Source organism: Ranitomeya imitator, chromosome 5 (assembly GCF_032444005.1).
Source record: "Ranitomeya imitator isolate aRanImi1 chromosome 5, aRanImi1.pri, whole genome shotgun sequence".
NCBI lineage: Eukaryota > Metazoa > Chordata > Amphibia > Anura > Dendrobatidae > Ranitomeya > Ranitomeya imitator.
In genome coordinates this window covers 377,315,748-377,331,514 of record NC_091286.1, presented here as the reverse complement: position 1 = coordinate 377,331,514, position 15,767 = coordinate 377,315,748, and the positions used below count along the sequence as shown (strand labels likewise).

The 15,767-nt window shown below is 46.5% G+C and overlaps 1 protein-coding gene across 4 annotated transcripts in view; it reads right to left on the bottom strand.

The window, feature by feature from the left end:
• KHDRBS2 (KH RNA binding domain containing, signal transduction associated 2) overlaps positions 1–15,767 on the bottom strand; it is a 718,314-nt gene that overhangs the window by 173,822 nt on the left and 528,725 nt on the right. For all 4 annotated transcript variants that reach the window (XR_011312422.1, XM_069726705.1, XM_069726704.1 and 1 more), the window contains one exon: positions 8,396–8,478. Coding sequence is in view for 3 of the 4 variants with exons in the window: in XM_069726705.1 (XP_069582806.1) it covers positions 8,396–8,478 (83 nt within the window). In the remaining variant the exon portion in view is untranslated. The remainder of the gene's footprint in view (positions 1–8,395; positions 8,479–15,767) is intronic.

Sequence of the window (15,767 nt, the reverse complement as noted above, 5' to 3'; positions counted from 1 at the left end):
GACGGACACTGGGGGCAGATGGCTGGAGGACGCACACTGGGGGCAGATGGCTGGAGGACGGACACTGAGGGCAGATGGCTGGAGGACGGACACTGAGGGCAGATGGCTGGAGGACTGACACTGAGGGCAGATGGCTGGAGGACGGACACTGAGGGCAGATGGCTGGAGGACGCACACTGGGGGCAGATGGCTGGAGGACGCACACTGGGGGCAGATGGCTGGAGGACGCACACTGGGGGCAGATGGCTGGAGGACGGACACTGAGGGCAGATGGCTGGAGGACGGACACTGGGGGCAGATGGCTGGAGGACGGACACTGGGGGCAGATGGCTGGAGGACGGACACTGAGGGCAGATGGCTGGAGGACGGACACTGAGGGCAGATGGCTGGAGGACGGACACTGAGGGCAGATGGCTGGAGGACGCACACTGGGGGCAGATGGCTGGAGGACGCACACTGGGGGCAGATGGCTGGAGGACGGACACTGGGGGCAGATGGCTGGAGGACGGACACTGGGGGCAGATGGCTGGAGGACGGACACTGGGGGCAGATGGCTGGAGGACGGACACTGGGGGCAGATGGCTGAAGGACGGACACTGGGGGCAGATGGCTGGAGGACGGACACTGGGGGCAGATGGCTGGAGGACGGACACTGGGGGCAGATTGCTGGAGGACACACTGGGGGCAGATTGCTGGAGACAGTGGGGCAGATTGCTGGAGACAGTGGGGCGGATTGCTGGAGACAGTGGGGCAGATTGCTGGAGACAGTGGGGCAATGCTGGAGACATTGGGGCAGATTGCTGGAGGACACACTGGGGGCAGATTGCTGGAGACAGTGGGGCAGATTGCTGGAGGACACACTGGGGGCAGATTGCTGGAGGACACACTGGGGGCAGATTGCTGGAGGACACACTGGGGGCAGATTGCTGGAGGACACACTGGGGGCAGATTGCTGGAGGACACACTGGGGGCAGATTGCTGGAGGACACACTGGGGGCAGATTGCTGGAGGACACACTGGGGGCAGATTGCTGGAGGACACACTGGGGCAGATGATTGCTGGAGACACTGGGGCAGATGATTGCTGGAGACACTGGGGCAGATGATTGCTGGACACACTGGGGCAATGCTGGATACACTGGGGCAGATGATTGCTGGACACACTGGGGCAATGCTGGAGACACTGGGCCAGATTGCTGGACACACTGGGGGTAATATGCTGGACACACTGGGGGCAGGACTGGAGGCATGGGCAGAATGTAGGCACGGGGCATGATTGGAGACATGGGGCAGGATTGGATCATGGGGCAGGATGGATACGATGGAGACAGATGGGGCAGGATGTGGAGATCATATGGGGTAGAATGGATACTCATGAGTGCAGGATGGGAGAACATATGGCTGGAGCCAGGAATGAGATAAACGGAGCCAGGGTGGGGAATATTATTACCATAGGGGCTAATTAAGGGATATTGTTACTGCAGTGATGAATTTATTTTATTTTTTGAGTATACTGTTTTAAATGGGGGGGCGGTCCTGTTATTATGCAGAGTGACACTATATCGCCTTTTCTTCTTCATGTGGTGTAATGTAGAAGTTGTGAAAAATTAAGTAATGTGTTCTGCAAGTGGAGCTCGAGATAACTGTGTTATTTCCTGCAGAAACGAGTCCTGGCTGGAAGGAATGATGGCGGTCTGTGCTGGATGAAAGATGAAGGACTTCACCTAGAGACGTCACTGGTGAGTCAGTGTTACCTATACACTGACACTATACACTGTATACTATATAGAGGTCCTGTGTATAATGTCACCAGTGATCTCAGTATTACCTCTACACAGACACTGCATACTAAGTACAGATCTCCTGTGAATACTGGCACTTATGGTGATAGTATTGTGTTGTTTTTTTTATTACTGATCAGTATTGTAGTATTCAGTCACTATGTGGTGGTAATATGTGGTCTGGAAATGGTGTTGTGGTATTTGTCCCTTGTATGTGCTATTTGGTCACCAAGTGGTAATATGTGGTCTTGACATGGTGCGGTGGTATTTGTTCCTTGTATGTGATATTATTCGATCACTGTGGTTGTAATTTGTGGTCTGGTCACGGTGCGGTTGTATTTGTTCCTTGTATGTGATATTATTGGTCAAGCTATACCTAAATTGTATTGCAGATTTTAACAAATATTTAATAGGTTACAGTAGAGTAGGGCCCGGCCATTTTTCTGGTATAATCTGGTTCGGGTATATCATGACCCCCGTCACATGACCCCCGTCACATGACCCCCGTCACATGACCCCCGTCACATGACCACCGGGGGGGCCCACAGTGTGTGAACAGCCCGGGGCCCTGGCTACCCTTAATCCACCCCTGACTGTATATCTATTTTGAAGAAATATAAATATTTTTCATTATTTCTGAATTTCTATAAGATCCGCCATTGTCATGTGAAAATGAAGTGCTGCCTTTCTCTCAATTTCCAAACTTATCTGATTAGTACATTAACCCCTTCCCGACCTGTGACACAGCGTATGCGTCATGAAAGTCGGTGCCAATCCGACTTGTGACGCATATGCTGTGTCACAGAATGATCGCGTCCCTGCAGATCCGGTGAAAGGGTTAACTCCCATTTCACCCGATCTACAGGGACAGGGGGAGTGGTAGTTTAGCCCAGGGGGGGTGGCTTCACCCCCCCCCCGTGGCTACGATCGCTCTGATTGGCTGTTGAAAGTGAAACTGCCAATCAGAGCGATTTGTAATATTTCACCTATTATAACTGGTGAAATATTACAATCCAGCCATGGCCGATGCTGCAATATCATCGGCCATGGCTGGAAACATTGATGTGCCCCCACCCCACCCCACCGATCACCCCCCCAGCCCTCCGATCTGTCCTTTACAATGCTCCGCTCCCCTCCGTCCTCCTGTCCGCTGCCCCCCGTGCTCTTGTCCGCTCACCCCCATGCTCCAATCACCCCCCCGTGCTCCAACCACCCCCCCTGCACTTCGATCCACCCCCCCTGCAGTCCGATCCACCCCCCCTGCAGTCTAATTCACCCCCCGATGCTCCAATGCACCCCCCCGCTCCGATCCACCCCCGTGCTCCGATTTACCCCCCCATGCTCCAATCCACCCCCCCGTGCTCCCCCCCACCCCATCATACTTACCAAGCCTCCCGTAGTCCGTCCGTCTTCTTTCCTGGGCGCCGCCATCCTCCAAAATGGCGGGCGCATGCGCAGTGCGCCCGCCGAATCTGCCGGCCGGCAGATTCGTTTCAAGTGCATTTTGATCACTGCGATAAAACCTATCGCAGTGATCAAAATAAAAAAAATACCGAATGACCCCCCCCCCCTTTGTCACCCCCATAGGTAGGGACAATAATAAAATAAAGATTTTTTTTTTCTTCCACTAAGGATGGGGTAAGAACTAGGGTTAGGGTTAGGGTTAGGGGTAGGGTTAGGGGTAGGGTTAGGGTTAGGGGTAGGGTTAGGGGTAGGGTTAGAGTTAGGGTTTCAGTATGTGCACACGTATTCTGGTCCTCTGCGGATTTTTACGCTGCGCATTTGATAAATCCGCAGTGCTAAACCACTGCGGATTTATGGCAGATTTACCGCGGTTTTTCTGCACATTTCACTGCAGTTTTACAACTGCGATTTTCCATTGGAGCAGTTGTAAAACCGCTGCGGAATCTGCAGAAAGAAGTGACATGCTGCGGAATGTAAACCGCTGCGTTTCCGTGCAGTTTTTCTGCAGCATGTGTACAGCGATTTTTGTTTTCCATAGGTTTACATTGAACCGTAAACTCATGGGAAACTGCTGCGGATCCGCAGCGTTTTCCGCAGCGTGTGCACATACCTTTAGAATTAGGCCATGTGCACACGGTGCGGATTTGGCTGCGGATCCGCAGCGGATTGGCCGCTGAGGATTCGCAGCAGTGTTCCATCAGGCTTACAGTACCAAGTATACCTATGGAAAACCAAATCCGCCGTGCCCATGGTGCGGAAAATACCACGCGGAGACGCTGCGTTGTATTTTCCGCAGCATGTCAATTCTTTGTGCGGATTCCGCTGCGTTTTACACCTGTTCCTCAATAGGAATCCACAGGTGAAATCCGCACAAAAAACACTGGAAATCCACGGTAAATCCGCAGGTAAAACGCAGTGCCTTTTACCCGCGGATTTTTAAAAAATGATGCTGAAAAATCTCACACGAATCCGCAACGTGGGCACATAGCCTTAGGGTTAGGGTTGGAATTAGGGTTGTGGTTAGGGTTAGGGGTGTGTTGGGGTTAGGGTTGTGATTAGGGTTATGGCTACAGTTGGGATAAGGGTTAGGGGTGTGGGGGGTTAGTGTTGGAGTTAGAATTGAGGGGTTTCCACTGTTTAGGCACATCTCCAAACGCAACATGGCGCCACCATTGATTCCAGCCAATCTTGTATTCAAAAAGTCAAATGGTGCTCCCTCAATTCCGAGCCCCGACGTGTGCCCAATTAGTGGTTTACCCCCACATATGGGGTACCAGCATACTCAGGACAAACTGCGCAACAATTATTGGTGTCCAATTTCTCCTGTTACCCTTGTGAAAATAAAAAAATGCTTGCTAAAACATAATTTTTGAGGAAAGAAAAATGATTTTTTATTTTCACGGCTCTGCGTTGTAAACGTCTGTGAAGCACTTGGGGGTTCAAAGTGCTCACCACATATCTAGATAAGTTCCTTGGGGGGTCTAGTTTCTAAAATGGGGTCACTTGTGGGGGGTTTCTACTGTTTAGGCACACCAGGGGCTCTGCAAACGCAACGTGACACCCGCAGACCATTCCATCAAAGTCTGCATTTCAAAAGTCCCTACTTCACTTCTGAGCCCCGACGTGTGCCCAAACAGTGGTTTACCCCCACACATGGGGTATCAGCGTACTCAGTAGAAACTGCACAACAACTTTTGGGGTCCAATTTCTCCTGTAACCCTTGGGAAAATAAAAAATTCTGGGCTAAATAATTATTTTTGAGGAAAGAAAACGTATTTATTATTTTCACGGCTCTGCGTTATAAACTTCTGTGAAGCACTTGGGGGTTCAAAGTGCTCACCACACATCTAGATAAGTTCCTTTCGGGGTCTAGTTTCCAAAATGGGGTCACTTGTGGGGGGTTTCTACTGTTTAGCCACATCAGGGGCTCTGCAAACGCAACGTGATGCCCGCAGAGCATTCCATCAAAGTCTGCATTTCAAAACGTCACTACTTCACTTCCGAGCCCCGGCATGTGCCCAAACAGTAGATTACCCCCACATATGGGGTATCACCGTACTCAGGAGAAACTGGACAACAAATATTGGGGTCAAATTTCTCCTGTTACCATTGGGAAAATTAAAAAATTCTGGGCTAAATAATTATTTTTGAGGAAATAAAACATTTATTATTTTCACAGCTCTGCGTTATAAACTTCTGTGAAGCACTTGGGGGTTCAAAGTGCTCACCACACATCTAGATAAGTTCCTTTCGGGGTCTAGTTTCCAAAATGGGGTCACTTGTGGGGGGTTTCTACTGTTTAGCCACATCAAGGGCTCTGCAAACGCAACGTGACGCCCGCAGAGCATTCCATCAAAGTCTGCATTTCAAAACGTCACTACTTCACTTCCGAGCCCCGGCATGTGCCCAAACAGTAGTTTACCCCCACATATGGGGTATCAGCGTACTCAGGAGAAACTGGACAACAACTTTTGGGTCAAATTTCTCCTGTTACCCTTGGGAAAATAAAAAATTGCAGGCTAAAAGATCATTTTTGAGAAAATAATTTTTTATTTTATTTTCATGGCTCTGCGTTATAAACTTCTGTGAAGCACTTGGGGGATCAAAGTCCTCACCACACATCTAGATAAGTTCCTTTGGGGGTCTAGTTTCCAAAAAGGGGTCATTTGTGGGGGATCTCCAATGTTTAGGCACACAAGGGCTCTCCAAACGTGACATGGTGTCCGCTAATGATTGGAGCTAATTTTCCATTTAAAAAGCCAAATGGCATGCCTTCCCTTCCGAGCCCTGCCGTGCGCCCAAACAGTGGTTTACCCCCACATATGGGGTATCAGCGTACTCAGGACAAACTGGACAACAACATTTGGGGTCCAATTTCTCCTAATACCCTTGGCAAAATAGGAAATTCCAGGCTAAAAAATCATTTTTGAGGAAAGAAAAGTAATTTTTTATTTTTATGGCTCTGCGTTATAAACTTCTGTGAAGCAGCTGGGGGTTTAAAGTGCTCAATATGCATCTAGATAAGTTCCTTGGGGGGTCTAGTTTCCAAAATGGGGTCACTTGTGGGGGAGCTCCAATGTTTAGGCACACAGGGGCTCTCCAAACGCGACATAGTGTCCGCTAACAATAGGAGCTAATTTTCCATTCAAAAAGTCAAATGGCGCGCCTTCCCTTCCAAGCCCTGCCGTGTGCCCAAACAGTGGTTTACCCCCACATATGAGGTATCGGCGTACTCGGGAGAAATTGCCAAACAAATTTTAGGATCCATTTTATCCTATTGCCCATGTGAAAATGAAAAAATTGAGGCGAAAAATTTTTTTTGTGAAAAAAAAGTACTTTTTCATATTTACAGATCAATTTGTGAAGCACCTGAGGGTTTAAAGTGCTCACTAGGCATCTAGATAAGTTCCTTGGGGGGTCTAGTTTCCAAAATGGGGTCACTTGTGGAGGAACTCCAATGTTTAGGCACACAGGGGCTCTCCAAACGCGACATGGTGTCCGCTAACGATGGAGATAATTTTTCATTCAAAAAGTCAAATGGCGCTCCTTCCCTTCCGAGCCTTACCATGTGCCCAAAAAGTGGTTTACCCCCACATGTGAGGTATCGGTGTACTCAGGAGAAATTGCCCAACAAATTTTAGGATCCATTTTATCCTGTTGCCCATGTGAAAATGAATAAAATGAGGCTAAAAGAATTTTTTGTGAAAAAAAAGTACTTTTTCATGTTTACGGATCAATTTGTGAAGCACCTGGGGGTTCAAAGTGCTCACTATGCATCTAGATAAGTTCCTTGTGGTGTCTAGTTTCCAAAATGGGGTCACTTGTGGGGGAGCTCCAATTTTTAGGCACACGGGGGCTCTCCAAACGTGAACTGGTGTCCGCTAAAGAGTGGAGCCAATTTTTCATTCAAGAAGTCAAATGGCGCTCCTTCCCTTCCAAGCCCTGCCGTGCGCCCAAACAGTGGTTTACCCCTACATATAAGGTATCAGCGTACTCAGGACAAATTGGTCAACAACTTTCGTGGTTCAGTTTCTCCTTTTACCATTGTGAAATCAAAAAAATTGTTGCTAAAAGATAATTTTTGTGACTAAAAAGTTAAATGTTTTTCCTTCCATGTTGCTTCTGCTGCTGTGAAGCACCTGAAGGGTTAATAAACTTCTTGAATGTTGTTTTGTGCACCTTGAGGGGTGCAGTTTTTAGAATGGTGTCACTTTTGGGTATTTTCAGCCACATAGACCCCGTAAACTGACTTCAAATGTGAGGTGGTCCCTAAAAAAAATGGTTTTGTAAATTTCGTTGTAAAAATGAGAAATCGCTGGTCAAATTTTAACCCTTATAACTTCCTAGCAAAAAAAAAATTTGTTTCCAAAATTGTGCTGATGTAAAATATACATGTGGGAAATGTTATTTATTAACTAATTTGTGTCACATAACTCTCTGGTTTAACAGAATAAAAATTCAAATTGTGAAAATTGCGAAATTTTAAAAATTTTCGCCAAATTTCCGTTTTTATTACAAATAAACGCATAATTTATTGACCTAAATTTACCACTAACATGAAGCCCAATATGTCACGAAAAAAAAATCTCAGAACCGCTAGGATCCGTTGAAGCGTTCCTGAGTTATTACCTCATAAAGGGACACTGGTCAGAATTGCAAAAAACGGCAAGGTCTTTAAGGTCAAAATAGGCTGGGTCATGACATGTTGAGTTTAAAACTGGCAACCTTGAAAAACAGTTATGTACTACAATATTTTTTTATTTTTAACCCACTGAATGGAAAAAACATACTATAAACAAGTAACAAAGAGCAGAGTAATCATCTTTTGTATTATTATAAAACAATATTATCTGAATTAATTTTCTTTTTTTAATGAATGATCACATCAATTTGACAGATGTGCAGTACCGAGCAGCGGGCACTATCAGAAGATGAAGCAGCTCCGCAATTGAGCAGTTCTGGCGGGCAGCCGACGCCGCTTCCGACACAGAGAACAGCTCATCGGTGAGGTGACCGACCTCAATCAATCATATAATGATGACCTATCCTAGAGATAGGTTATCAATGATAAAGTAGTGGACAACCTCTTTAAATATCCATTCCTCATGGTTATCATAAATGGCAGTGACTCATATAAACATATTTACTTACCTCTGTGGTTGTGTGGGGTAACTGTTTTCATAATCCTCATAGCTCTGCTCATCGTAATCCTCCCCAAAGCCATCATCATAGCCCTTAAGCAAATAAAGAAGCATAGCATTGTTGAAATTAGATTTTTTTTAACATTTCACACACTTTTTGTTTAATACTGTTCTGTTCGTTTTAGTCCTGATATTTATTAAAACATACACAGGCAGAAAATGTCATACTCATAATGCATGTAAAAGGCAAAATTGTACATGTTGCTTGAACAAAAATTAACACTTGTCTTATATCGTAGTAATTTATTAGAGTTGAACAAAGCACACCAAATTTGACTAGGCAGATTCAGTGGAAGAGTTGCATCAATAAATGTACTGCAAATCAAATCTACCGGTAAAGTGTTAACAAAATAATAAACTCTTATACTCACCTCTCTTTAGCTTCCGCATACCGTCACTCCTCTTTTTTCTGATAGGCTTCTCTTCTTATGGTCTTCCTTTGCTGGTGCTGCAGCTGACTATTTCTCAATAATTGATATGCCTTGTGACCCATTTGACAACTGGGGCATAATCAGTGGTGGCAAAGCCTGCCTGAAACCCAGAGCAAAGGAAGACATGACCAAAGAAGAAGGAAGAGGAGTTTAATGGAAGAAGAGAAGCATCGGTATTTGGAGGCCGAAAAGAGGTGAGTATGATAACACTGTATCGAATCTTAATTATCCAGACATCAATTTCCAGTAGGCCAAGAGACATAGACTATTATTCATGAATCTGAATGTTGATTTTAGAATTCATGTGTTTTTCTACTGGTAGGTCAAGAATCATAGACTATTGTTTGAATGTTTGACCATTGAATTGATGTTTCTGAATTGATGAATGGCTGCTGCTTGCCTCTTATAACAGCTCCTACAGGTTATTGCCTGCTATCTGTGCAAGACAGGGACGCAATGTCATTGAACAATCAATGCTTGCTAATATGTTAATTATCCATTGTATGTGTCCATGTAGCTTTAGGACTTGCAAAACAGAGGAGGAAAAATTATACAGATTCATTAAATACTCAAACACTGAGAGATGAACCCCTAACATGTTCTACCAATCATGTGGAAAAATGCCTGAATAAGAGCTGTGAACTATAAAAGGGGATGTGCCTCTGTATAAAAAAAATTCTTTACAAACCCACCGACAGGAACACTTTACATGATTGCTGCCAGGACACCATGCCCCCATCAAGGGGAGTAACTTTACAAAACCACAGCCAGACACACTATAGGACAGCTGCCAAAACACCATGGCTCCATCAAGAGGGACACAGATTTTTCGAACTACTGAATGCCAGCTTAAAGGACCATGGCCTTGGCTGGAAGAATACAGATCCACTCTACTGATCATCACTGAACCCATGGATACATTTGGAGAAATCAGGTTGGGACCCTTTGGTCTCCTGTCCCCATGGATATATTTGGAGAAGCCAGGTTGGGACTCTCTGGTCACCTGGCTCCATGGATATGTTCAGAGAAGCTAGGTTGGGACCATTTGGTCACCTAGCTCCATGGAGATGTTAGGAGAAGTCAGGTTGGGACCAAGCGGTCACCTGTAACATGTTTCAATGAACGGTCAGCTTCCTAATCTTGTCGTTACTTCTTCTATGTTTGTGCCTGCCAAAAGCATGGTGCCACTGGTGGGGGTAGTTTGCCATGGAAGCACCAAATTTGCAACTGCTCTAATCCTGGTGATTCAGTGGAAGTGTGAGACTCTGTAATTTTGCACCTTCTTGGATATTTGCTGAGACTGTTCTATATATCTGTTTGGTGGTTCAATAAAGTAGTGCCACGCTGTTTTGCTCTCACCTTGTGTTTTCTGAGTAGTATTATGGCCACGGAAAGAGGAGAGCAGGCATTCAGTGGGATGAGCTTTGGTCCATGCGGTCTCAGGCCAGCCGACAAGAGCACCCACTGACCCCCCATTTCTCCACAGTGAGTATTAAAGTTAATTGTGTTTTTAATTATTTACCAAATCAGATTTTAACAAAATGGGTTGGCCAACTGCTATTTTTCTAGATTCATGAAAATCTAGTCCCCAAAATTTCAAATTGATTAGAATATGAATTTTAGGGAAATCTGTAGCACATGTAATTCATTTAAAATTAATTCAGTCATCTCTATGGGAAATCTAATTTGAATGGTATAATAGTAAATATGAAATACTGTAATCAATTATAAATATATTGCTCTGTTTATCTTGTACAGATCTTGCACTATAACAGTTATTATGACTGTTTAAACAATTCTGATTATTTTTGCCCACACATAATAAGCTAGTTGACAAGATAATCTTCAACAATGTATCTGAGGTGAATCATTTTCTAAATCAGAAGACCATAAATTTAACAAACCTTAAAATGCACCTTTTGTGCAGCCATGAGAATAAAACGCTGAAAGATTTTACTCTTGAAATCTACAGAATTGTCAAAACAGTCCTGTAATATCCTACATGCTATATTTTATGACAATAAAAGACTATTACAAAGTCCTTCAACATTCTATGTAGCATATTAACAAATGTCACTATAAAAACTGTATACATTATTGGAGAAAACAACAAAATAAATGGAAGTAGAAGTGATCTGTTTAGACAAATATAAAAAGTTACATTTTATTACAGGACAATAAACACAATAAAAACATAGGAAAACATTATAAATGCGAGGGTGAAAATAAGTACAACACCACTCAAGGTGGTGTTGTACTTCCATCTGCGAAGGAAACTCTGGATGTGCCCATTGGACCGGCCGGTCTCTGATAGCCCTGTTAAACGTGCTCTGGATTGAGGATCCTGAAGTCTTCAGTAAAGAGGTAAAGAGACTGCAACCCTGTGTCCTCGTTATTGCCTGCACCTCACACCATCACCATCCACCTTACTGGGAAGCCCTGGGGACACACTTCACCTGTGGGAAGTTATACCATCCAGCTGCCATTCCATCACCCCAGCGGACCCCACAGCAGCGTCGGTCACCCTGACCGAACACCACAGGTGGCGTCACGAACCCCTGACAGACTGTATCACCACCTTTATTGGACACCCCTTAGCAGGGTCACGGACCGGGCCTAGACACCGTGACAGCCTCAGAACCAAACCAGAGAGGCCCAGTACCGAGAACCCGTGGCCCTGTGTCTGGGGGCGATCCAACTTGGTGTCACGAACAGGATCGTACTTAAGCCTGAAGAATTGGGTCATGTGTGCCTTGGAACTGTGATTGAAACGTGTTGGACTGATTTATTGCAAGGACTGTGTATTGTTATCTGCCGCAAGGTTCCCGCTAAAACTGCCGCCATTGTAGCGCCACGAGGAGCACAAGAGAAGAAGAAGGGCGTGGAAGTGGGCGTGAGTAAGCTGGAGAGCGCAAAAGATAATGGCCGCCCAGTCTAAGCATTGCTGTATTCTGAGGGCGGGTCCGTCAGTGGCTGAGGTCCGCCTTCTCATCTTCTATGGTGGGCGGAGACCGAAGAAACGAAACTATGACTCAGACGGAGTGGAGCTGGAAAGCCGGGGAGGCTTGCGGAGAAAGATGGCCCAGTCTAGGTCCCCATCACCAGAGGATTATACCGGCATGCCGCCGCTGGAGAAGATCGAGTCCTGGGAGCTCTCCACGGAGCCCCCGCTGCCTGTACCAGACCAGGTAGCTGCCCCTGAGGAACAGCGTGGAGCTGCCAGAGCCCCCACCTGTGGGCGAGTTTGGTACCCTGGCCGATCGGGGATCGGTGTTCCGCCGACGCATGACTCGACCACCGGCGCGGTCAGTGGAGTTCCGGAGTCCGCATCATTCGACCCGGAAACGCGTGAGTGGGACATGGGCTCCTTCCCCTGGGGGGATTATCGGAAGCACCTCATAGCTGAGAATGCCAGGGACGTGGAACGGGAGGCCCGTGGTGAGCTGCTGGATGGGTCATTGCCAAAATGGGGAGTGGTGATCGTTTACCAGCCCCAGAGAGGAAGAGGCTTTGTCCAGGAAATCGGATCGATAATAAGGGTCCATATCACCCGGGAGGTGGTGGAGGCTGGTCTGCGGGGCGAAAGTAAGGGTCCAGTCCTGCTACCGGGAGATGCAGAAAGTACTGCAGATACCAGAAGGGCCACGGTTGGTGGGCTCGGGATATCCAGCGCTGTACCTCCGTCCTGGTTGCTGCCAAGTCCTTGGAGGAAGAACTGGCCAAAGCAGCGGCAGCCGCTGCTGCTGTTCCTCGGATCGCTCACTAGACTCCCGCATTGCCAGAAATAGGCCGGGATTTGAGGCTTCCCAGACCCTCGAGGTCTACCTGTCCGGTTAGGCCCTGGCAGAGGCCACCAGAGCAGAAGTAAACCTTGAAGACCTGAAAATTGTATATAGTTAACTGTTTCCTGCTGCTACCTTAAACCCGTCCAGGGTTAACTCCTAGGGATCCCTTTGTTTACCTGGGATCCCTATTGTTTTCTATTCCTTTTTCCACTGTTGCACAAAGTTCATCATTGTTTTAAAGACTGCCGGATCATGGACGGTGAATGATTCAGAACTGCTTTGTATATAGTTTGCACCTTCTTAAAGGTGCTCCCTACTGGTTTTACAAGCAAAAGAAGATTTTGCGAAGACATGATGCAGAAGGTCTTGCTTGCATTGAACTTGCAGACAGAGAGAGAATCTGCACTAGAGACTTGGATCCCTCTTAAAGGGAATGTTTACACGATTGCCTTAATAAAAGTTGAAACGTTAATAATGTTGAAGATTTAGAAAGTTTGATAATGTTAACAGAGACTGAGGACAGGAAAGCTTGAAAGTGAACCAGTAGGGGTTAGAGAGAGAGTCCTCCTGGGTGATGTAGAAAGATGGTCGGCACAATGACAGTAGGCCCGGCCAAGGAGCTAGGTGGTCCTGCATTGGGGAAGTTAGAATGGAAAGAAAAGCTGAGTTATTTATATAGCATTTTATAGTAGGCCTTTAGTGGGTTCAGCGTATACGCCCTTAAAGGAAAGTTAACTTATTGTTCAAAACTTAGTAGAATACCTGGCTGGGTACGGAGAGTTATTTATAGTCAAAATGTTATTTAAAAATATTTAATCTTGTTTTCTTGTTTGTAACGTTCAAGTGCCCTTACCTCCCATAAAGGGAAGCACCTTTTCTATTTACTTGTTCTAAGCATTTCAAAAATTTTGTATGTCTTTTGCTGTATTATATTGTTGTTCTTCTTCCCAGTCCAGGAGTACTGGATTTAACCGGGGGGGAGTGCAGCGCCCCAGAGACCTGGTCGTTGCAGTATGGCACTCTGCCACTAAGGAGAGTGGCGGTACGTCTGATGGCACTAAGGAGTTCTCCTGACCAGGTATCACCAGAACACATTACACTTCACACTCCGGCCACTAGGGGGAGAAAAAGGCTTTATTTATTGGGCCACTCCTCACACTGGTAAAACTAGGGGCTGGGGAGGAAGTTAGTCAGAAGCTGACTGGGTTGGAACCAGGCAACATCCCGTGACAGGGGGTGTTGCAGGGAGAAGGCACAGGGGGGTCCCTGTCAGGCGTGGGAACCTGGCAGGTGCCTAGCGAACAGAACAGAACGTAACGGAACCGCGCCTGCACACCCTGCGGCGGTATCCAGGAGAGAGACACGAAGGGAAGGATATTGTGGAACAGTGTAAACGAGATCAAGCACAAAGGAGAGCCAGTAAGAGTCGTGCTGAGAGAGAGAGGCAACATCTTACTGAGGCGCATAGTCGGTGGCCGGAACACCGCAGGAGTAACTGACTTCAAGCCTTACTTCAAACTCCGCCGGACAGTCAATAAAAGGTTGGCTGTCTACCTTAAATTTCCTAAGAAGACATAGGGGGCAACATTGGGAGAGGGGCGTCTCTAGGGTCCCGGAAGACCTCCAAGCCTTCCCATCATACGGGTTCGTCGTAGCCAAAACATACTGGGGGATGAGAAACTAGTAACATCTGGAACTGAAGAGAGAGAGCTGTAGAGAATGAACGAACGAGAACAGCAGTTGTGAGGACTATTCCGAATGCTCAGCAGGGTAGGACTACAACACACAGGCGCTAGTGGTAGGCAACGATTTCCATCTGCGAAGGAAACTCTGGATGTGCCCATCGGACCGGCTGGTCTCTGATAGCCCTGTTAAACGTGCTCTGGATTGAGGATCCTGAAGTCTTAAGTAAAGAGGTAAAGAGACTGCAACCCTGTGTCCTCGTTATTGCCTGCACCTCACACCATCACCATCCACCTTACTGGGAAGCCCTGGGGACACACTTCACCTGTGGGAAGTTATACCATCCAGCTGCCATTCCATCACCCCAGCGGACCCCACAGCAGCGTCGGTCACCCTGACCAAACACCACAGGTGGCGTCACGAACCCCTGACAGACTGTATCACCACCTTCATTGGACGCCCCTTAGCAGGGTCACGGACCGGGCCTAGCCACCGTGACAGCCTCAGAACCGAACCAAAGAGGCCCGGTACCGAGAACCCATGGCCGTGTCTGGGGGCGATCCATTAATTTTTAACATTGAGAGATAGAATATCAGAAATAAAATTCAGAAAATCACACTGTCATAATTATATACATTTGCATTTTGCTGTGAGAAATAAGTATTTGATACCTCTGGCAAACAAGACTTAATACTTGGTGGCAAAACCCTTTTTTGCAAGCACAGCAGACATTTTTTGTAGTTGATGAGGTTTGCGCATATGTCAGGAGTAGTAACTTATATGACGTGACGTATAGTTGTTGCTCTGGTTTTCCCGAGCATGCTCGGGTGGTCTCCGAGTATTTGTGAGTGCTCGGAGACTTAGTTTCTGTTGACATAGCTGCATGATCTGTGGCTTCTAGACAGCTTGAATACATGTGAGGATTCCCTAACAACCAGTCAACCTCCACATGCACTCATGCTGGCTAGCAGCTGTAAATCATGCAGCTGCGTCGACAAAAACTAAATCTCTAAGCATTCTCAAATACTTGGGGACCACCTGAGCATGCTCGGGAAAACCCAAGTAATGAGTATACTTGCTCATCACTAGTCAGGAGGAATTTTGGTTCACTCCTCTTTGCAGATCACCTCTAAATCATTAAGATTTTGAGGCTGTCACTTGGCAACCCGGTGCTTCAACTCCCTCCATAAGTTTTCTATGGGATTAAGGTCTGGAGACTGGCTAGGTAACTCCATGACCTTAATGTGCTTCTTTTTAGCCACTCCTTTGATGCCTTGGCTGTATATTTTAGGTCATTGTATTTTTGGAAGACCCAGCCATGACCCATTTTTAATGTCCTGGCAGAAGGAAGGAGGTTGTCACTGAGGATTTTATGGTACATAGCTCCATCCATTCTCCCATTGATGGGATGAACTAGTACTGT